Source organism: Lygodium microphyllum, chromosome 24, assembly GCF_053477565.2.
Source record: "Lygodium microphyllum isolate KBCC chromosome 24, Lygodium_microphyllum_v1.1.10, whole genome shotgun sequence".
NCBI lineage: Eukaryota > Viridiplantae > Streptophyta > Polypodiopsida > Schizaeales > Lygodiaceae > Lygodium > Lygodium microphyllum.
In genome coordinates this window covers 53,820,231-53,843,526 of record NC_141158.1, presented here as the reverse complement: position 1 = coordinate 53,843,526, position 23,296 = coordinate 53,820,231, and the positions used below count along the sequence as shown (strand labels likewise).

The 23,296-nt window shown below is 43.7% G+C and overlaps 1 protein-coding gene across 2 annotated transcripts in view; it reads right to left on the bottom strand.

The window, feature by feature from the left end:
* Nucleotides 1-22,096, bottom strand: part of LPA3 (Low PSII Accumulation 3) — a 30,823-nt gene extending 8,727 nt beyond the window's left edge. For both annotated transcript variants that reach the window (XM_087665678.1, XM_087665679.1), the window contains exons 1-6: nt 21,760-22,096; nt 21,415-21,478; nt 21,200-21,230; nt 21,034-21,126; nt 20,767-20,829; nt 6,190-6,301 (exon numbers count right to left, since the gene is read on the bottom strand). In XM_087665678.1, coding sequence (XP_087521804.1) covers nt 6,190-6,301; nt 20,767-20,829; nt 21,034-21,126; nt 21,200-21,230; nt 21,415-21,478; nt 21,760-22,039 — 643 coding nt within the window. In that variant the 5' untranslated portion in view covers nt 22,040-22,096. The remainder of the gene's footprint in view (nt 1-6,189; nt 6,302-20,766; nt 20,830-21,033; nt 21,127-21,199; nt 21,231-21,414; nt 21,479-21,759) is intronic.
* Between the last annotated feature and the right edge of the window lie 1,200 nt (nt 22,097-23,296).

Genomic DNA, 23,296 nt, shown 5'->3' with positions numbered 1-23,296 from the left:
TTTATCACTAATTATAAGTATACTTGGGATACTAACAATAGATTCTTGTAATTAGTTACAGAAACTATCTTATTGTTATAATATTAAACATACTCAGATTCTAAAAAGGCCTTCAAAATGGCATGTACAAAGAAGGTGTTTATTGTATACTTGGGATACTAACAATAGATTATTGTTATTAGTTACAAAAACTATCTTATCATTATAATATCGATGAAATGGGATGCTAAGGAACTGAGAGCATTGGGGTTGTTAGATAAAAATGAAGGTATTTTAGGCTTCTTTTATGGGCTGCATATTACTGACACTATGGCTGAAATTTCAGCAACCATACATGTAGAAAATGAGACTCAAATTAAAGTGTTATTAGTATGTTCTTTGGACATGTATGACGTTATAGCATTGTTTTCTCAACAGGAAGGATTACAATGGGCTGAGGTAGTTGTAGAGATAAAATATAAGACAATTGATAGAAAGCAATTGCTTTGCTAATTCCATCAAATAGTGAGGATTTGAATGAGATAATGTCCAGGCAGCCAAGTTTAAAGGATCCTAAAGATATAGGTCATCAATTTATAGTTGAAACATTACAAGAAACGAAAGTTGGTGCAGAAGGGTTTCGTTTGCCTACTGAAAGAGACTATTTTATGCAAATCTTCGTTAGGCATGGGAAAGCATTTGCATTTTAGCCAGCTGAAATACGTTGTGTGGATCCAAATGTTTTCTCTCCCATGGTAATATTTATTGTTCCACATGTGGCATTGAACTTGAGGTTGATTCTAATGCCTAAAGCTTACTTCCTAAAGCTAATGGATTTGCTAACTGAAAAAGATATGCAATATATACAGCAATCCTACAGCCAAGTTAGACTTGAGAATGGGCCAACCGGCTGTCATAGATGACATAAACAATAAAACAATCATCAGAAATGCTGCATGAAACTCTCTACTCTGCTGTACACTGGCTGACTACTCATGAATACTGACCAACTGCCCAAAATGCTATCCAGCTGGGCATGAACTGGCATGAGCAGGAGTCGATCCTCTGCCTCTCAAATCCTGGATGGGTCATGAAACTAAGAGATCTGGAATGCAAATCTATCATGGCATGAGGAAGAGCTTTGGTAATAAGGTCTACAAAATTGTCTTCAATATTGCAATACTCCACTTTGACTGTGCCATCCAATATCTTCTTGCTAATGTAATGATACTAGATCCATCATGCTTGGTATGTGCGAGAAACACGGGATTCCAAGCATAAGCTATACAACTCTAATTGTCACATAGAATGGTTGTAGCATGGCTCTAAGAACATCACCTAGCACTCAACACTACTTCACATGTGGCAGTACATGTTGCTCCATACTCTGCTCCAATAGAGGAAGGCTGTACTATTTGATAACTTCTTCCACTATGAATCTACCATCCAATATCTTCTCCCTGATGTAATCATACTAGATCTCTATGTGCTTGGTGTGTGTGAAACACTAGGTTCCAAGCAAAAGCTATGCAACTCTGGTTGCCACATGGCTCTGAGGAGATCCACCAAGCTCACCTAGCAGTTTATGCAGCCACAGTGCTTCACATGTCGTAATACATATTGTTCAACACCCTGCTTCTGTTGAGGAAAGGACCATTTTTGGTTGCTTCTTGTTGCTCCAAGAAACAGTACACAACCTCAACATGAAACAATAGCCTATAGTTGACCTCCAACAATCATCTCCTGCCCAATTGGAATTGCTAAAGACATGCAGCATAAGATCTGGATCAGATGTACCTACTCTAAAGAACAAACCTCTATTTGGTATGCTCTTGAGCAAATGCAAAATCCTCATAGCTGCCAATTGTACCATCGATGCTCAGTTGCACCCACGCACACTCACAATGAACAATGAATAGCAAGAGAGAAGAGAAGAGGTGGTGTGACGTAAACCTCCTCCTGTAGATTGCCTTCAAAAGGCAGTCTTCAATCCAACTGATGTGCATGCCACTCAAAGAGAGCAGCCAATGCAATGACATTGCAAATGGTTGTCATAAGTGAAGTGGGGGCAAAGGTCTCATCATAGTCAATCCCATGCCTTTGGGCATACCCTTTGGCAACAAGCCTTGCCTTGTAGCAATCAATGATCAAGGAAAACACCAAATAATAGGCATAATAGGGAAAACACTTTTTGCCTGTAGCAGCACAATGATCAAGGAAAACACCGAATAACAGGCATAATAGGGAAAACTAGTAGCTTGGTTCCATATACAATACACCTACATGGAGCATGACAAGCTAGATACCCCTTTGACAGATACTACTTACCTTATCTGACACCTAGTCACATAATTCTGAGTGCCTTTTATTCACTTTCTTTTTTACCAACTTGTCCCCAGACGTGTATTCTCACACCCCTTTGACAGATATTACTTACCTTACCTGATACCTAGTCACATAATACCGAGTGCCTTTTATTCACTTTCTTTTGACCAACTTGTCCCCAGAACATGTGTATTCTTGACAGATACTACTTACCTTATCTGATACCTAGTCACATAATTCCGAGTGCCTTTTATTCACTTTCTTTTTTACCAACTTGTCCCCAGAACATGTGTATTCTCACACCCCTTTGACAGATACTACTTACCTTATCTGATACCTAGTCACATAATTCCGAGTGCCTTTTATTCACTTTCTTTTTGACCAACTTGTCCCCAGAACATGTGTATTCTCACACCGCCCTTATCAGGGCAACATTCTCAACACGGCTGACGACCACCCCAGCACAATTGACATGGTGTATGCACAGTTTGAGGCAGAGAAATGCTTTTTCACTGGCAGGAAAGGATAACATCAGCCTTTCCCTGTTTCAATGCACTTCCTCACCATTTCCTGAATTTTCTACTGCTGAACAGCCTTCCCATCAGTGGGAGGCTGTGTATTTGCTGTCAAATGGCAGCTCTAGTCAAACCAGCATAGTCAAAAAGCAGTATTAGTCCAAGCGGCAGCACGTGTCACTCCTACAACTCCTATTGTCAGCATCATATCTGCATATTGTAAATTTGACATCATTTTCAGCTTTTCTACCCCTGGCGACAGCATTTACAGCTGCATTTTGCAGCCTTGATTCCAGGGAACCATCAGTATTTGCCTTATGCAGATTTCTCACCTGCTGACTTTGGCATTTTTTGCTACTATCATGGCTTCCCCATTGTCAAAATGACTAGAAACAAGTTTGAGATACGGAAGAGGTCCATCAAGTCAATCCTGAAGATGCTTTCACTCTAGGATGTCATTAAAGGTACCGTTCCACTCCCAGATGAGTGTGATCATATTGCAGTTGGGTATATGGTTTTGGTTGCTCTTATTTCTCTCATATCCAAAAGGGTATTTGCTATAGCAAGTAAACATAAGACCACTCAGTCTCTTTCATATTATTTGCAAGTATAGGTATGCGAGAACAAACAACATTCGCCATTACCAGCTGGAAGAGTAGCTTGGCAACTTAAGGTTAGAAGAACCTAATCTCACAGTGCATGTACAACAAGTGATTAACTGAGACAAATCCGTAACATTGTTGTCACTCCATATGATGTTTGTAAATTCCATAAGCTTAGAAGGGTTCCAAGCTTCAAAACTTGTGCTCAAGTATACAATAAGTAAAATGTAAAATCATGCTTTGTGAAAATAACTTCAATTCAATGTCCTAAGTATGCTTGGTAAGCTATGGAATGCCTAGTATCATCTATCTTCAACAGTTCCAGGATGATGATTATGTTATGTACAGATGCAAATGTTGCTTGATTCATTTCATGCATTCAAGTCATCCATCAGGTTCAAGACAAATTATACAAGTTATATTAATTTCATAGTATCTTGCACAAAGAGATTGTTGCTTCTACCCCTTTGAAATTTGAAGGAGCTGTTGGTTCTTCTATGGCCATTGAGTGGTGAAAAATCAAACCAGTTAGAGATTCAAGGTTTTTGTCTCTTGTTTTAATGAAAATATATGACTAAGGCTTAGTAGGTTTAACAATATCTAACTTTATTTCTCCATGTAGCCCTTAATGTCCCATTTGTTTCTTAGAATTTCGTATGTTTTTATTCCACAAAATTTCCAACGCCTTGAAGCAGTACCCAAAGTAAATTCCTAATTATTATTTGCTCAATGTTCAACATCAAGTGTCTAAGTAGTGTCCATTGTATCTTGAAATATACCTCATGGCCTTGTAAAGTTCTCCAACCACACCAACATAAATTAGAACCATTCACTAGGGGCAATTTCCATACTCAATCAGTTCTTGTATATGCCGTGAATTCAAGTGTACTTTCCAAGCAGAGATATTTGCTTTATGCTGAGCATACATCAGTTCGTCCACTCCAATTCTCCAGGTTTCATCTCTGTATATATAGCAAGACTTTTTTGTGGTAGAAAAAAATTCATTGCTCTTTCTCTGTTATTGGTAGACTTTCAGTTCTAAAATTAATTTAATAGACTCGTGTTGGAACTGTAAATAGTAGCAGGTCTATAACTCTAGCAGCAGCAATGTCTCAAACAATATTTTATTCAAGGCTTTTCAGATCAGATTGCAGGCAGTATGCAGACCTTTTATAGCAGATCTGAGATGGTCTAGAACGAAGCAAGTCTGCAAAAAGCTGAAATTGCAGACCAAGTCTTTCAGCTAATTGCAGGTCTATCATCGATCTATGAGAACAGAATTACAGCAGGGACAATTGGTAGCAAATACATGAAAAGAAAATTATCTTATGGTCTGTAGTCTTGCTCTGATTGCCATCTTTGTAGGACCAGGTCTTCATCTATTGTGGAAAGAACTAATTACAGCATCTCAAAGCAGCCTGCCTTCAGTTAAGCATGCTTGTTTCAAGAATTTCACGTTTCAATGATTAGATCAGTTCAGAATGTCAGCGGATAATAATTTCAATGTAATTAGCTATTTGAAGAATGCAGACTTCTTAAATTTCTCTGACCTATCTTTGTGAGCACTATTATGCTTCTGAATGTTGAATGCTGAGAATGAAGTTTTAAACCTGACAAAAAAGTCTACAAGTGATAAACTTTTGTAGTAGATCTGTGGGACCTCTCTCTTTGGTTTTGTTGTTAAGAGATAATTGAGGTGTGGGATTTGATCCTAGGAAGCTTACATAGGCAGTATCATTGGGCCGGGTTGATTGCTTTCATGTTGCTCTCTACTGGTCTACTATGGGGCTGATAGGATCAGGGTCTGTTCTGATTGCTTGCCCTTTTCTCCTCACACTGTGGTCCAGGATGCAGCAAGAAGCAATAGACTGGTAGTCATGACAATGATGATGATGAGGGTACCAAGTCCCCACACAGAAGGGAATCCCCTTCATGCAGCCATGGTGGTTGGAGAGGCTATCACTACAAAGACTGCTACCAATGTATGGATGATGAGGCCAAGTTTGGTTCTTCCAGGCCTCAGAGGGGTTCCTATCCTGGATGTACAGCTCAAGGTGGACAACGCTGCTCCATTAGATAGACCCAGACCATGCTTTTCTTCACATCACTCCACCCTCCAGTTCCTTTTTTCTTGGCATTTACTAATCAGGCCATCTCATCCTACCCAGCCTTGGCAATACCTGCCTCATTAAAAGGCTCCTTGGCCAATTGCCAACACTAATTGGATGTGTTCTTGCCAAAATTCACGAAGTTCAAGCTTGAATGTACCCCATAGATGTGGCCAATAAGGTAGAAATTGGGAGAAAACTTCAACAAAATCCTAGATGCAAGTCTTAGTAAATCTCATAGGCTGCCTATATAGTACTCCATCCACCCTACCTTGTAGGGCTTTGTTAAATACCTCCAGTCCAAAACATAGCCAAAGTCAAGACCAGCCGACCTTTTCCAACTTTATCTCACAGTATTTACACCTAAGAATTTTCAGATTTTTGAAATAGAACAATGGTACACTCAATGACCCAAGAAAAAGGAAGTTGCCCTTCTACTCAACCTTAAGACCAAATCAGCTAGCATGGATGGGTTTTCATTCTATAGCAGCAAAACACGAGCGTTCTACTATGCCTTCAAGAAAAAGTTCTTCTGAAAACATAACATAAAGTTGATGCTGAAGTTTTGACACAGACTAATCAAATCACTTTACAAAGTGTTGCTCATTCAACTCAGGTTCTACACATCTCAGCACAATTCAAGACAAAAGGATAGCATACCTTCATCATCATTTTCAAAATCAAAGTCCAACGCATTTCGTAAAGTTTTAAAGAAACTGACCCCTGTTCCACTTGGCACATCATCCAACGTTCCAAAACTAACACCAGTCATCTGTTCATTTTGCGGATACCAAAAATTTATCAGTCCCAACCCTTTCAAGTGTTATGGAATCAATAAACAGCCAAAAGTAAGTGCAGGTAATCTAACAAAAGCATGGCCACCTTAGAGACACACCTATGAAATTTTACAAAAGCCAATTGACACCATGTCCCCCAAACATGATGAATATACCCCATACATGAACAGCATATCCAAACTTGAAAAACATACCTAACTGACACCCTCTCCTAGACATGAACATACCTAACCTTGATAAGGGAAATGAATTGATAGCAATCCTTTTTAAAATTAAACTATCTAACAAAGAAGCATAGAAATATTTTTTAAACCATGATAGTTTGTTAACTCTTTCACCTAAAGAAGACACAACTCTCATAAAACCAGAAACAATGCTTTAATGAGAAAAAGCATTTATTAGCTACAATACGTTATTTGTCAACTGAACGTAGAACACAAAAGACATAAAAACCTCATGTCAGCAAGAGTTTTGGCTCTAACTTCGTCTTCAAGGTTTCGTACTTCATCTTCCCGATGTGCGACTGATCAACATCTTCTTCCTCTTCAAGGTGGTGTGCTTCATCTTCAAGGTGGCAACTGACCAACATCTTCTTCCTCATCTTCAAGGTTGCAAAGGTTTCGTGCTTTATCTTCCTCTTGCGCGACGTTATTAGTGGGAGGACCCGTTTGGAGAGCCATGCTGCCTCTAGCAGCGCCTGTTGAGTAGTCACCCGCCGCCCGTACATGTGCCAGCCGCCTGGCCGTGTCCGCCTCCGCCTCCAGCACCCCTGTCAGCACTGCCCATTGCACAACCAACTCCCCTGTGCCACCCTCTGCATGATCAACTCCCCAACGCTGCCCTATTTTGGAGGCACCGCCAGTGCTACAGGTGCGCTCCAGCTCTACGCTCCTTGTCCCTGCCCCAGGTGCCACCTACTGAATGCCACCAGCACCCAACACCTTAGCCCAAGCTCGCCAGGTCCGTCAGATCTGCCCGAGCTCTGCATTATCAGAAGAGTTTTGTTTGCCTGGGGGCCTTCAGGAATGAGCGGAACATCTTCGATTGAGAAGGCTAGGTGTTGGAGCTCGATGAGACGCAGTTCGATTTTGGAAAATTTTGAGATTGAATGCGAGACCACTGATCCTGAGACGGTGCAGCAGCAACTTGAGAAGTTTTTGAAGGACAAAGGAGTGGCATACACATATTCCACCTCTTCCAAGTTTGCAATCTTTAGAATGGGGAAATTGCCTGATTTTGAATCAGTGACATAGGGGAGATGGTTCTGCATTCCATCACATTTGACTTCCAAGAAAAGATATTGATATGTGAATCGATGCCCTTGTAACGCATTGGCAGTCCTAATTGGGCTTGTAGAAGGGACCATTCTAAGTAGCTATTGACCTGATGTGGCGGTTCCACCCTCTGCCTCACGCACAAAAGACCTCCCAGAGTTGACCTACTCCGGTGCCTCCATTCTATGCTGCACGTTCATACCACTAGCATTCGTTGCTCCCTCCGCCTGTAGCAACATTCCCCCCGGTATCACAATAGCTAGATTGGTAGTCCCCCAGTAGTGACGCGCAATGGAAACCTTTGGTCAAACGCCGGAGCATTCTGTGAGTGCCCCCTAGTCAAACACCTTGCGTGTCATCCTCTCTGAGGAACAGCTTCTTTCTGTCCATGCCACAGAGCTGGAACTGAAAGAAACAGCAATCTATGGACAGATCGTAGGACACTCTCCATCCAGGGCCCAGCTTCGGGATTGGCTTCACTCCACGCTACGCATTGGCACAATGAAGATTGTAGAGGAAGTTCTCATGGGTCAGGGGATCTTCATGGTTCAACTCACCTCCGTGGATGCAGCCCGAGCTAGTGGATAGCTCACCTATGCCTCCACGAAGGGGGTCATTTACATGGTTCCTTGGTATAGTGGCTTCATAGTAGAGGAGTTCAAGCTCCACAAAAGGTTTCCTAGACACCTGGTCACCCTTCTATTCCCTGAATTGGCAGTAGAGTACGATCAATTAGTGGAGGACTTTGGACGGCTTTTCGGCACAGTTCTTCCTCCCTCCTTCACGGATGCAGTGACAGCCGCACGAGTCCCGAAGGTACGGATCGTTTTAAAAGACAAAGAACATACCCAAGTTTCTTGAGATTAAGGCAGGTAGACACTCTTTCAGGCCGCCCCCGCCAATCAGTCCCGCCTGATCCTCACCTAGTACATGTGTCCCCCCCCCCCCCCCCAATTGATTCCTCCCCTTCCCACAGGGGGTGACTAGCTTCACACGCCCACATCCTCTCCTCACCAGCAGCCTAGCTGCCCCCCTCCCCACACAGCCACCAACTCATCTGGTCCAGCCGCCCGTCACACCTTCCCTTGATAGGCGCAATTGCCCCCCCAAGAGTTTTTCCATAGTGGTCCGTGGTCTTATTTGAGAGTTGCGGAGCGCAGAGAGTTTCTACTACCTCTAGAGATGGGGATCTTCGTGATTTACAAGCCAAGGAGAGGCAAGGTCCATTTACTTGCACCACTGGATGGACCAAACTATGCTTTCTTCTTTTAGACCTCTCATTCACGAGACTGGACAATGACACAGATACAGGAGGAGGTGAGGGGCCACGTTGCAGACCATATCTCCCAGTGGATGGGAGAAGGAGGACTAGCACTCTTTTCCCAGCAGTGGCCAGGGTGCACAATGGACATTAATTGGTGGGCTGGAGCCTATGGGCTGGAGCTGAGGTCCCACATCTGAGCATTATTTTTCGAGCCCATCCACAGTCGAGTTCATTGATGGATGTGATCGAGTGGCCCCTCGCATAGGCTGCCCACTTCTACCAGTGTACAGAGTCACGCCGCTCAGCCTGGCTAATAGACGCTCTCGTGGTACCGCTTGGAGCATCTATCACCCCCATGGTCCGCCCAAGAGCCACCATGGGGGAATGGAGTTCATCCTCCAAGCCTCGGCTAAGCGCGTTCGCATGCCCCATAGCTCTTCCTCTTCATCAGCAGCTTTCACACAGAACAGATGCTTGTTCGGCCAGTCACAAGTTCCCCCATGAGTATACACCTAGCATCCTAGAACGTGAACAACCTCCACTACAGTGAGGCACGTGGTTCTAGGAAATCGATTATTCGGTAGGAGCTACAACTTGCTCTTGCTAGATGGATCAACATCTTACTTCTTCAAGAGCACAAGCTCACCTCCTCCCAGGCCCATCGGGTAGGGAAGGTACTTCTAGGTAGCTCAGACACCTACAAGGAGTACTCCATTGATGCCCACGGCAGGAATGGAGGAGTATGCACCTCTATTGGCCCCAACCTCACCACCTGTGTACGAGACCACAAGACAATTGTGGCAAGGAAAATCCTATGGATCAGACTGGATATAGGGGACTCATGCCTTGGATTTCTCAATGTTTATGCTCCTATTGAGGTTAGGGCACGCAGCAGGTTCTGGGTGAAGATCACAGCAGGACTCCCAAAGGTGGACTCTTGGATTGTTGGAGGAGACTTCAACAACCTAGAGGCCTTAGAGGACTAGCATGGCAGAGGCAAAGATTACCAAGGTATGACAGGGGAGGAGCAGGAGGCATGGGAGGTCTTCCTCCTCACAGTAGGAGCATGTGATGCTTGGCAAGATCTAGCTTTCCACAGGAGGGAAAGGTCGCTCGACTTCTCTTGGGGATACAGGCGGCTGGGCGGAGCTCTTGTGGAGCGGTTCGACAGGTTCTATGTGGGAGAGTGGGGGTGCTCTCGTGGAGACCAGGTAGGCTAGTTGGCTGGTACCACTTTGTTTGATCACTGCGCGACTCTAATTACTCTTGATGCTCCTACTTCAGCCCATGGAACGCAATCTTATCGGATCCCAGACTCGATCTACAGGAGGGAGGAGGTGAGGCAAATTGAGCAGCTCTGGACTAGAGAGTAGGCCAGGGGAGACCAAATCGCAGAGGAGGTTGCAGAGGCCTTAGCCAAGTCGAGCACGATCTGCTAGGAGGCAGCCCTACCAAGTCAAGCAGCAAAGTTGGGAGGAGGAGAGAGCACTTCAACGAGACCTAGCAGCCATGCAAAGACTACTCCAGAAGGCTCCAGGGGATCCCACTCTCCACACGCAAGAGGTGCGTGCACCGGCAGCCCTCGCCGCCCTTGGACAGGCGCTTTGAGTTCTCCTTCCGTACCACAGCAACTTTTTTGAGCGTGGAAGGGAGACACGATGTGCAGGGAATTTTTTCAGGTGCATCAACCTCGCACCTCAGGAGACCGGATTCGCAGCCTCAGTGATCAACACGGGAGGATTTGGTCTAGCCCATATGAGGTGTTGGAGATTGCCACTGACTTCTACAAATAGCTTTTTCAACAAGAGGCAGTCTCAGCTAGAGTACAACGATGTAGACAGCAGGTCTGGGATTGCATTCCACCCTTGGTCACAGAGGAGATGGGACGCTCCCTGCTAAACCCCTTCACAGAGAAGGAGCTAGCTGAGGCCTTCAATGCATAGGATGGGTAGAAATGCCCAGGAGAGGATGGTCTTTCTAAGGCCTTCTTCATTACCTACTAGGAGGTGGTGAAGGACCCCCTACTACTAGCCTTTTAGGAGATTTTCAGCTCAGGACGGATGCTAGGGAGTTTATCAACAGGTCTTGTTAGTCTCCTTCCCAAAGGGGGAGATAGGTTGGAGCTATCCTAGTGGAGACTGATCATCTTGTTGTCAGTGGCCTATAAGGTAGTGGCCAAGATGATCAGGAGTTGACTCCGCCCCGTGCTTCTAGACATCATTCATGACACCCAATCAGGTTTTGTCCAGGATAGAAGCATCCTAGACAATGTCTTCACTTTTTTCGAGGCGACCGAGTGGGCTCAACACAGTGGTCAAGTGTTGGCAGTACTTCTCCTAGACTTTGAGAAGGCCTATGACAAGGTTGATTGGGTCTTCTTAGAGGGCACCATGGCGAGGCTAGGTTTCCCCCAGGCATGGATCTACAAGGTTTTGGCACTTTACATATCGACCACTAGCAAGGTTCTCATTGGTGGTAGGAGGGGGGAGGAGTTTCAGCTAGAGAGATCTAACCGACAAGGCTGCCCTCTTGCCCCATACCTGTTCCTACTCTTTGCGGAGGCGATGCCCTATTTCCTCTGCTCAAGAGTGAGTGGGCTACGTGGCCTGCAACTTCCGGTGAGGGAGTGTTGGAGAGAGTGAGACTAGCTTTGGAGGTATTTTGCACTGCAGCTGGAGTGAAAATCAACTTGCGAAAGTTGGTTGGTCTTCTTACAGATCTGGACTCCAGCACGAAGTGGGGCGTCCATCTAGGGTTTAGATAGGTAAGCAAGGGATAGATCGTTCGATATCTAGGGTTCCATCTAAGCTGAGGAGGGAGATTGACTCAACGATCCCTAGTGGGTGGTGCCCCCTGCAGGACTTTCTTTACCGTGCAGGATGGGGGGCATTTGGCTCTTTACACAGAACAATAAGATGAGGATTGTTGTCCTTTCTTGGAGGAGGATCCGTGTGGTCGGACTCTAGGGGAAGTCCTAACGATTGGACCCTTATGTGCCTTGGGAGGAGTTTCAAGAGTGACGCCTTTGGATATGGGAGAGCACACCACTTGATGAGTTGGAGTGGGATCATGGAGAGTGGCTATGGCCAGCCATTGCGGTCACCAAGAAGCTTTTGATGTTCTTGGAGTACACAGCTAGGATTGGTAGACATGTACTGATGCAGGAAGACATGGATTGGGCGCCTTCGCGCAACAGATACTGGGTGGAGCATAACATCACGGATGCCTTCCGTCGAACATTTTGGCGTCGCTTGTGGGACAGCTGGAGGTCGAGGAGGGTGTCATATTTCCTTTGGCTTTTAGCACATGGGGGTCTAGCTGTTGGGAGTTGATTGGCCTAGATGCAGCAGGATGGAGATTATAAGCACTGCCCATAGCAGCACTTGGAAACTCCAAAGTACTGCCTGTGGTCTTGCGAGGCAGCACAACTCGTGTGGATAGGAGCCTATAGTATTCTCCGCCATGTGGCACCCAGCCTTGGATGTATCTCGTGGGGGGCTTTTTGCTAGTAGGCAGTCAGCCAGGGCCGTCACCTCTTGTATGAGGCCAAGATGCAAGACGTGATTTTTGTTGGGTATTTCACTTATGCCTACGCTTATATAGGAGTGTCAGTGATCAGTAGGACACTGGAGCACTTTTTACTCTCGGTAGGAGAGGTTTTTTCCCCTATACTTATGGTATTATTTCGTATGTACTTATGTCACACACTTACGGGCACTTATCGTATTCAGGTGTGAACACCCCCTACAACCCTAAGTACCTTGTACTTTCAGCTTATACTCTTTCAGTCTAGACCATTGGGTGTCGTGCTTCACTCTCATATTGTCTACTGATTTCTGTGTTGAACTTCGATCCTGACTTTCTCTCACATTTGGTATCAGAGCATTGGCTCTGTTTAGCTCAGCTGAGTCTTCTGCTCAGGTCCAGTTCTGATCCCTATTGCCACAGCCCCAAGACCACCACATCTAGGCCCTGTCCTGCAGCACTTCGTCCTGCACCTAACAGGTGTCACGCCAGTCTGTTGTACGCACCACCTCGGCCACTGTGGCCACTTCTTGACAGCGCCACCTGTCAAATTGAACACCTGGTAGACTGTTGCACGCCCTATCAATCACGCTGCCTCTGGCCAAGCACGCCCATCGCCTGAGAACCGCCCATCTATGCCCCGTCGTCAGAGTGCAACTCACCAGCTAAGCGCTACCCGCCCATCCGCCTCTACAGCGCAGCTTGCTGCCATCTGAAGCGTCGCCTTCTACCATCTCAAGTGCAGCTTGCTAAGCGCCGCCACGCCCCGCCCCGCCACTTCTTGCCCTGCGACGCTTGTCCGTCCTGCGCCCTCTCGCCAGCTCACCTGTATCTGTACCTATACCTGTGCCTACGCTTGTACCTGTGCCCATGGCTACTAGCTTGTCAACCCGTCATTTCTGAGGTATTTTTTCTTCTTCTTTTTTCCTTTTTTATTCCAAAAGTAATTTCTGGAAGAGGGAGTTTCTACCCATGCAGACACAGAACTGTGGATACATGTCCGGAACACGGTGGATACAAATTTTTGGGCACATTTATCAAACATTTTGGGGCTTTTGTGTTTTTTAAGGACAATGGCACGTGTATTGCATTTTCAGTCACTGATAGACTATTTTGAACAAATCTTGGGCAAGAAATTTTGGGGATTTTGCTGATACAATGTTGTTGAACACTGAATGCACCTTGGACTGCATGCATTAAAGACAGTTTTCACAAAGTGCACCTCAATGTACTAATTGCAGAAAGTTACTTCTTGGAATTTTTGGAAATTTTCAGATTTTGAGTTTGGTCCCGCTTGGACATTGCTCTTTTGCTTCTTTTGGTAATTGATTATCATGGAAAATCAGGGAGGAGATGTCTTTACCTATGTATCCAAGGAGGACAAATTGGATGGAAACAACTATTCACTTTGGTCCTTCATGATGAAGAATGTGCTTGTGGTGAAAAATCTTTGGGATTATGTCAATGGAGAAGAAGCTAGACCTGGAGTTGTGGCTCCAACTACTCCTCCAGGAGGACGTGCACAATGGACACCTCAACCTCCTTCACTTCAGCCACTTCCCCAAAGATCAAGAGCTCAAAAAGCATGGGATACACGGGATGCACAAGCTTTGTCGCTGATTGCATTGGCACTTCAGCAGTCCATCATCCCCTATTCATTTAGCAGCTTCTTCACGAGAAGCTTGGCTAACTTTGGAGCAAATGTTTGCAGGAAAAAATGATCGCATCTCTTTCAAGAAAGAGCTAGAGACATTGAAAATGGATGAGGGTGATCCTATTCAGGATCACTTGAACAAAATTCAAGACTTGCGTGAGCAACTCATGAATGTTGATGAGTACTATTCGGATGCACAGATGATATCTACTACATTGAACTCATTACCTCCTTCATACTTGGTTTTTCATACAGCCTTAAACCTCACCATGAGTATTGCCACACAGTCGATTACTTTTCTTCAGTTAGTCAGTTTGCTCCTAGAGGAGGGGCAAACAAGAAGAAATAGTGGTGTAGATGCTATAGCCTCTGAGCAAGCTTTTATGGCTAGACAGAAGGGCAAAGGCAGCCAAGTAAAGAATGCTCCGCAGAGCTCTGGGACTTCTGACACATCACAAGCAAGTAAAAAACAAGGGGGCACGCAAGCCAAAAAGGACAAATGCCATTATTACAAGAAGCTAGGCCACTACATCACTGAATGCAAAAAGTGAATCACCAAGGAGAAGAAGCAATCAGGAATGTCTGTTTCTAATGCTCCTTCCACTGCTACTGAGTCCGCGTCCTTTGTTGCAAACAAGGACTATTGCTTTTACAAATGCAGTTACGACACTTCTTGGGCTGATCGTGCATTTAGCTCTACTAAGGATGCAGGCACTTGGTTTTTTGACAGTGGTGCTTCTAGGCATATTACATCTCGCAGAGATTTATTTGCTTCTGTTGGTGCGGCTCCAGTTGGCAAGTCTATACAATGTGCCAACAATGCATCATACCTTATTAGAGGTATTGGGGAGATTGTGCTCACACCCATTGATGGCTCTCTTCTCCGCCTACAGGATGCTTTGTTTGTGCCAGACATAATTAAGAATCTACTCTCTATTTTTTCTTTGGCACGTTGTGGATTGCAAGTCACATTTGATGATGACAGATGCATGGTGAGAGACAAACGACACATGACTTTGGTCTTGACTGGCACTTTATATCATGGGTTATACGAGTTGGATGCTCTTTTAGACGATCAGTCAGTGTACATGGCATCCACTCTTACTCCTGCTATGATACAGGCAGAATTATGGCATGCTCGGATAGGACATGTGAACTTTGGCACCTTGATGCTCTTACAGCGTACACAGATGCTAGATGGATTACCTCTACTATTGGAGAGACCTCCTGAACACTTGTGCGAAGGATGTATTTTGGAAAAAATGCATCGTTTTTCGTTTCCCCGTGATGTTGCTTTTAATAAAGCAACAGCCAGGTTGCAATTAGTGCATTCAGATGTATGTGGGCCTATGCAGACAAAGTCATTGGGAGGATGCTACTATTTTGTGACTTTTATTGATGACTTTACTTGATTTTGTTGGTTCTACTCTTTGGTCAAAAATTCAGAAGTGTATGATGTATTCTTGGCTTTTGTTGCACTTTTTGAAAACCAGTCTAGTTGTAAAATTAAGACTCTCCGTTCGGCCCGAGGGGGGGAATACATGTCCTCTATGCTGAATTCTTTTTTGAAGCAAAAGGGCATTGTCCATTAGTACGCTACTACTTATACTCCACAGCAGAATGGGGTTGTAGAGAGGAAGAATCTGTCACTCGTGGAGATGGCCAAGTCGTGCTTCACTGTCATACTGTCTATTGATTTCTGTGCTGAGCTTCGATCCTAACTTCCTCTCATATTTTTCTCATCGAGGCTGCATCTTGTGCAGTGGTCGGCTTGGAGGCTTTACCCATCTGCCAAGTATTGAAGCCCACAGTAGAGCGCTCAAAGGTATGGGAGAAAAAAAAAAATCTTACAGGGTGGCACATTTGAAAGGCATGCCGTCAGGTGGTTTTTGGCAGGGACTGCCTTTCAGTATATGCGACTTTGGTAGAGCTTTGGACCTCCATCATCCACTCCCTCCACGGCCGGTGGGACTAGGTGCAGGGCGAGTCTCTGCGCACTTGGGGTGGCCATGACCTGTTCTTCATGATGCACGCGAGCAGCCCTAGATGGCGATACACCCCCCCTCCATGGCTTCTTGCTCCCATCCCCCCAAAACCGCATTGAGAGGCTTGTATACATGATGGATTTGTGATTTGCATCAGCTCCAGCTAGTGGAAATATGATGGTAACATAAATGCTAGCCTGGGCACAGCTGTCCAAGCTCAACAAAGCTGAAACCAGCTTGGTGAAGTTGTTTGGATCAGGGTGAAGATAGACACAAGCATCTAGCTGCTGGGTAAAGGCACTTGACTACTAGGTGAAGGTGTTCTGGAGCTGTCTATGCAGTTTTTTGAGCTGCTTCTAGCAACTTTGCCAAAGTTCACAGCTTATTGGATGGATCTATCATGATAGATTTTATAAGATCAGGTATTTCTAGCGAGGTCCGATGTCATGCAAGTTGGCCTTTATTTGCCATTGTTGAACCTCAGCCAATTTGGTTCAAACCTAGCACGTTTCATCTCAGCTGATGAGAGTAATTGTAGATAGATGCAAAAGGCACAGCAAATCCATAAACTGTTGTACTGATCTCTTAGTGAGGATAAAGAAACTCTGCAAGGGGCACCAAGCTTTGGGGCCAATCTGTCTTGGTGTTCTCATGTAGAAGCATTCCAGCTCCAGCTCCAACATTTGTTTTGCTTTTCTGCTGCTAAAATTTTTTGTTTAAGTTTAAGTGCTTGCAAAGTTAAGATACATTGCCCTTTGATTCATCCAAAGCCCAATTTCAACATATACTAATGTTGTAAATGTTGTCAATGATTTCTTGCTTTGCATGATGTCTCTAATTTCATTCATGCAAGACAACTAAAATTTGGCACCTTGTACATAACCAAACTTCATCCCTTGTATATGAGCTTCCATCTCAAGTTATGTCTAATGATCCTTCCCTCCATGCCTTTTGCATCATTATCCTCGGCTGCATAATACCTTTATTTGTGGAGATCTCAAAAATCCTTGATGTCCTCTAATAACACATCTGGACACTCACATGTGTAGGCCCTAGAAAGGCATCATTGGGCTGAAATGCTTGCATTTTTTAATGCTTTGGACATATGGCAGCATCAATCAAGCTTTCCTTTCATCATAATGCTTTTAATCATGTATGGGCTCATTTAGATTGTTGGTATATGTTGCATGCATTGATTGTATTTGTAAATAGGGATAGATCAAGCTTAGCTTTTTAAAAAAATCATGCCCCATTCTGGTCGGGCATTTTCTTTGGTATGGAAATGCAGGCAAATGCCCACACTTGGATTCCCATCTCTTTTTTTCGTGAAGATAATTGAATTAAGTAGCGATATTTACATCAGAACATCAGGTCAGCTAAGAAAAAACAAACACAAATGAAAGGCTACCAAGACTCTAACACACAAATATCACACAGAAAGGACAGCTAGTGTGGAGTGAACAATATCCAACAAGGGAGCAGCAATGTCAAGAAGAGCCAGATCAAGTGAAACCATAGAGGAGATCTGCCATAACACTAAACCACGAACACGGGCCACATGACCATGGATGCCCAAGGCTGAATAAAAAATAAAGGCATTGCGAGTATGCCAAATATGCCACAGAGCTGTCCATCTAAGGAAATGGAAGAGGCAGGAATAATATGAATGCAAATTAGACATAGAAGTCATCCTTCCCATAATCCACTAACGAGCTAATATCCGTTGCTAAGTCGCCGAGGACCACATACAAGAAACAAAACTCCAAATCTGTCAAGCAACAAGGCAAGAGACAAAGAGATGAAGCAATGTCTCATCACATGTAGTGCAAAATACACAACGACAACCAGAGATCTTGCGAGCACGCAACACATCCCCAATTGGAAGACCCCCCAAAAAGCAACCTCTGCATAAACACTTTACCCTGATAAGGAGCCTTTGACTTCTAGAGTTGGATGAATCTTTCTTGCCACTTCTTTTTGTTGTCCCGAATATGTTATAATTTATTAGCCTTTCCAGTGACCCATCTCTTAGCCTCAACCATCTGATGATATATCTAGTTGGTTGACCTTTTGTCGAAATCATCAAGAAGCACAAACATCCAATCTCACCAAGGAGACGATGGTTGTAAAGCAGGCAAAGGAGAGAACCTCAGAAGCATGTCCTGAATGGATGACCAAATGTCATGATATCCTCGAGGCACCCGAAAGTATTGACAAATACGCCGGAAAGAATAAAAATGGAGTTGCCCAGGAATGACACCATCATGAATTGTCTGCAACCCCAAACGAGCCATCCGATTAAACTTGTCTCACTGCAAATCTTTACCAGGCCAATCCAACAACTTGGGGGTAGCCAATACTTCTCCTTGTAGTGAATTCTCCTCCTTACGAAAATCAAGAGGGCGCCAAACTACAAAATGTAACATCTCCTGCCAGGATGCAATCAAATGAGAGAGAAAAAAGGACTAGCAGACCTTAACAAGCCTCGTGGAATTAAGCACATGTCACCAAGAAACTTGAATAACCATGCTACCATGAGAGATACCAGTCTTTTTTATGAAAATTTTTGCAATATCTGACCAGGGATGACTCTCTACACATAGTGTCTGCAAAAATGCTAGTCTCAAAGCAGCCATATGCAAATTAACATCCAATAAAGCTGCTCCTCCCATCCTTTTAGGAGTAGTCACATGTTGCCAAGAAATCCACACTTGGCCCAAACGATTTCCTTTCTTTTTCCACAACATGAATCGGATAGGCTGAACTAGTTCCAAAAGAAACTTCTTAGTCCAAGGAAACAATGGCATAAAAAATGAGATCATACTAATCATGATGCATTGAGCAACTTTAAGTCTCACATGAAGAGGCCAACCTCGAGATTTCTAGTACATAAACCGATCATGAATACGGGATGACATCCAATCAAGCAAGGCACGGGGAGCTACATCCACACCAATAGGATAACCCAAGTGTCAGTTTATATCTCCTTTAGAAATCACAACTCCATGCCAATCCAAAACCTGTAAATCATTCTCCGTACAAGAAAGTAGTGTAGATTTCTGAGCATTAATATGAAGTTCCGATGCTAAAGCAAAAAGATTCCATGGGATCATTGCCTGATTAATATTAGTGCAATCAACCTTAAGAAACATAAAGGAATCATCAATCAAAGATTGACCCAAAAGTTGGGCACCACTCGGAAGAGACAAACCAACATTCTCTCCTTGATCAACCAACTTATCCAACAATGAGAGCATCGGGTGAGTGACCAAAGCAAATAGCAAAGGGTTGAGAGGGTAGCCTTGCCGAAGAGTCCGAGACAAGCCAATTTCATCTGTGATCCCTCCATTCAGTGCAATACAAGCCAGAACACCCCGACTAATGCTATCAATAAGAGAAATCATGGGAGGACCAAATCCTATGGTGAACATTAGTTGCCGTAAGAAAGACTAGCTGACATGATCAAATGCCTTTTCAAGATCAAGCTGAAGCATAACAACCTGATATGGATGAACCAAGTGCGGAAATACTTTTTGCAATCTATTGGCAATGATTTTAGACAAGATTTTATACAAATAACCCATAACAGAAATGGGTCTCCATTGTTTCAAAGATGTCGAAAGGGAACCTTGGCAATAACCAAATGACAGCAATCTTCCAATCTAAAGGCATCCTTATAGAATTCAACACTTACTAACACAAGCGAGTTAATGGGTCCTTAAGCTACTCAACATGGGCTAAAAACAGCTCATTAGGAAGCCCATCCCATCCAAGGCTTTTCCTTCGTGGTAAATGGGACAGCACATCCTCCACTTCATCCTCTGAAATATCAGCCTCTATCAAATCAACCCATACTGGCTTAACTTGATTACTAACCAAAACACATATGTATCGACGAGCTACGTGAACAGCATCAGAAAGAATCTCTTGTGGTCCCAACAAATATTTATAAAAGTCAATGCACATTTGAATGATGGAAGCAGGATCAATCACCATAACACCTTGCTCATCTAACAAATGCACAATATTTTCCCGAGCGTATTTCTGGTGTAAACGAGCAAAAAACTGATGAGATTGACTGTTATTATCATGCAAAGCTTTCACTCGGGCTTTCTTGCCTCTAAAATGATAATAGACTTTTAGCCATTTGTTACATCAGTAAATTTTCAGCCTTTTGTTTATACTTTCTTCCTCCATCCTTGGATACAGAGATATTTGTAGTCTATCAATCTTAATGGTTTCAGTCAATTCTCTTCCCAATCATAGTTTTGGCTTGCTAGTTGTTACAAAAATTTGTAACAAACTTGTAAAACTGTTACAGATAATTTTGTAGAGAAAGTGTGATGTGAGGAAATATAACACCGTTCATGAGTAAAACTTTAGAAATTGGAAGGTTGACCAATCTTATAGCTGATTGCAGCAGCTAGGATCAGGACAGCCAAAACTGCACCAAGTCATATGATAGGTCACTCTTGAACAGTCACACCATCTTTTCTAGAATCCATTTCTATAAGCATATGCCCTCAACCTTATGAGAAGAACTTATCTGTAACTTTTGTGCAGCCATATTTGTGACCATCTTGGACTCTATTGTAAATAGGTGGATATTAATCTATCAATTGCAAACATTTTATCATACCTTTACTTAATAGCCTCAATCACACAGCTCAAACATATTCACACACTCAAATATGAATTAAATAGGCATGGAGCAGATACCACTATTTACAACACTTACAAATTCAAGTGCTGACCTGAAAACTCGCAGTGCTCTTCGTTTTTCCGGTTTGTCTGGAAACACCTGGTAGCAAGAGTTTAGCGAATTTCAAGGTCACAAATAAACATTTGAGTTCGCAACTTGTTCATGCTTTGAAGCACAGTTTGAATTTCTGTGACACTTTGGAACAAGTACAGTCTAACAATTGCATGCACTTGCATTGTCCACTCAAGTCAATGAACAATAGTTTTTTCCTCTGAAAGCATCAGATTTGAACTATAGTCTTACCACACAACAGGTTATGCCACGCCACTCATACAATCTCCGAGTAAGAGCAAGTACCAGTTGGATATTGGCATCAATAAATTCATCCGATGAACCCTGGAGATAGGGGGAAAAGAATGAAGATCCTTCCATGATCTAAACCTAGAAGGGGAAAAAGAAAGCCACGCACCTTATACCCTGAGATGCTGCTAGGCAATGGTCTAGATCAGAGGAATATCACATTTCAACCACGATATGCCCAAGTGAGTGAAATCATGGAAGAAAACATTAGCCTTACTGAGTGCTACTGTGAAATAAATATGTCAATTGACGAACAGAAAACACTTTCGCACAAAATTGAAATATTCCATGGCAATGCGCTCATAGAACAAGCAGGAGACATACGGGAACTCTATCTCCAGCCGTAGCTTGTTCTCATCAAGTGCAGATATCAGTGCCCTTGTTGCATCTGCATCAGTCAGCAGAACAATAAGGCGATGCACATAGCGAGACTTGTATAGAGAAGACCGAACACCATAAGTAAACTTGGTCACTTTTTGATTCAGAGGCTCAAAATTCTACGAGTTACGGGGATGCATTCCAATTTCAACAGATTGTAAGGGTATTTGGTAGCTTTGTCCCATACAAACGGCAGTGCATTCCAAGTTTTACAAAAATTCTAAGACTATTTCGTGGCTTTGTCTCATGCTGATGAGCATAAAGCTGTAATAGTTTGAGATTTCACAATACCTGATATCAAGACATCATAGGAAGAAGGTTTGTAGACCGGCAAGCCTGCTCTAATTTCAGTTTCAGGAAGGTCATCAGCAGCGGCGTCAGTCTTCACTGCGGCAGTGATCTGCCGCCTTGACGTAGAACAGGCACAACCTTGGAAGCCGGTAAAGCTTTGTTGAGAGTTTGGTGGCGCTAATCCGTTGAGGCGTAGAGACTTTTGCGGATGTGGAGAGGCAAGCTGTGCGAGGGGCGATGGATTGTGAGAAGAAATGAAGGTGGCGAAGGATGTTGCCATGCTTGGAGTAACGTCCACAGTAGCCCTACTCTCAAATGCGACCAAACTAGATAACGTTGTAACATGATGTTTAACTGCTCGTTCAAATCTATACTATTACTTAAGGAGAGGTGGGGGGCGGGTGCCACGTGGTAGCCCCCACCTCCCCACAAAAAAAAAGAGAACGCAGGGGCGGGTGCCACGCGTTCAGCATCCACCCCCCCCCCCAAAAATCACGCCCCCGTCCCGCTGGGGCAAGTGATCTAGGCACGGAGCGCCTAGTGCTCATTTAAGGAATGCCCCTTTAAGTTTTTGATAAAGAGGTACGAGAGTCTCTAATAACATCTCGCGCTTTTGGTTTTTTATGTGATAGAACTAAGGGCTGGGTCGCACCAGTGCAAGCAAGGATAGCAAAAGACGTGCAAGCATGGAGTTTATTGCATTCAATGGCAAGTCATTGAAGTTTCAGTCTAAAGTCTATTAGTTAAGGAGAGGTGGGGGGCGGGTGCCACGTGGCAGCCCCCACCTCCCCCACAAAAAAGAAAGAGAGACTCAGAGTCTAGACTAAAAAGTTATTTAACTTTTCTTTTGAAAGGTACAAACTTTTTTTGCCCTTCTTTTGAAAGGTACAAATTTTTAAGCATTTCTATGGTGAAGGTTAATTTTTGTTTTTGAAAGTTAATAAAATTTTAACACTTCTATTGTAGAAGGGTATTTCTATGAAAAACATTTCTTTTGAATGCTAAGTAAGTTATTAGTCTTCTAGAGAAGGGTAAAACCCCCTTTGAAGGGTGTTGCAACCTTCAAAATTGAGGGCTTGTTGGATGGTTGACTTTAACATCATTGTAAGCTTGTCTGCATTTCCAATTGGTTAGCCCCGCTAACTTTACGATAGCAAGGCATATTTCCTTAGTTCTAGGAGGAGGAGGTCAAGGTTTCAATAGCCCTACTTCCCCCCACTAATGTTAGGTGTGACCAAATGCTTGTGGGAGGAATGGTGTCAAACTCCCCCCACTAACACTCATGCAACCCAACTCTAACACCTTGTTCTTTGTGTATGGGGTATTATAAATAAATTGCCGACTAGGCATTCCACACCTAGATTCTCTTAGTCGCACCAGTTTTAGGTCCTTCACACCAATATTAATATTAAAGCATATTGAGTTTTTTAAACATTGCAATTGAGAGAGAGAGAGAGAGAGAGAGAGAGAGATAGATAGAGAGAGAGAGAGAGAGTGAGTGTGTGTGTGTGTGTGTGTGAAGTATTTATAAAAATAG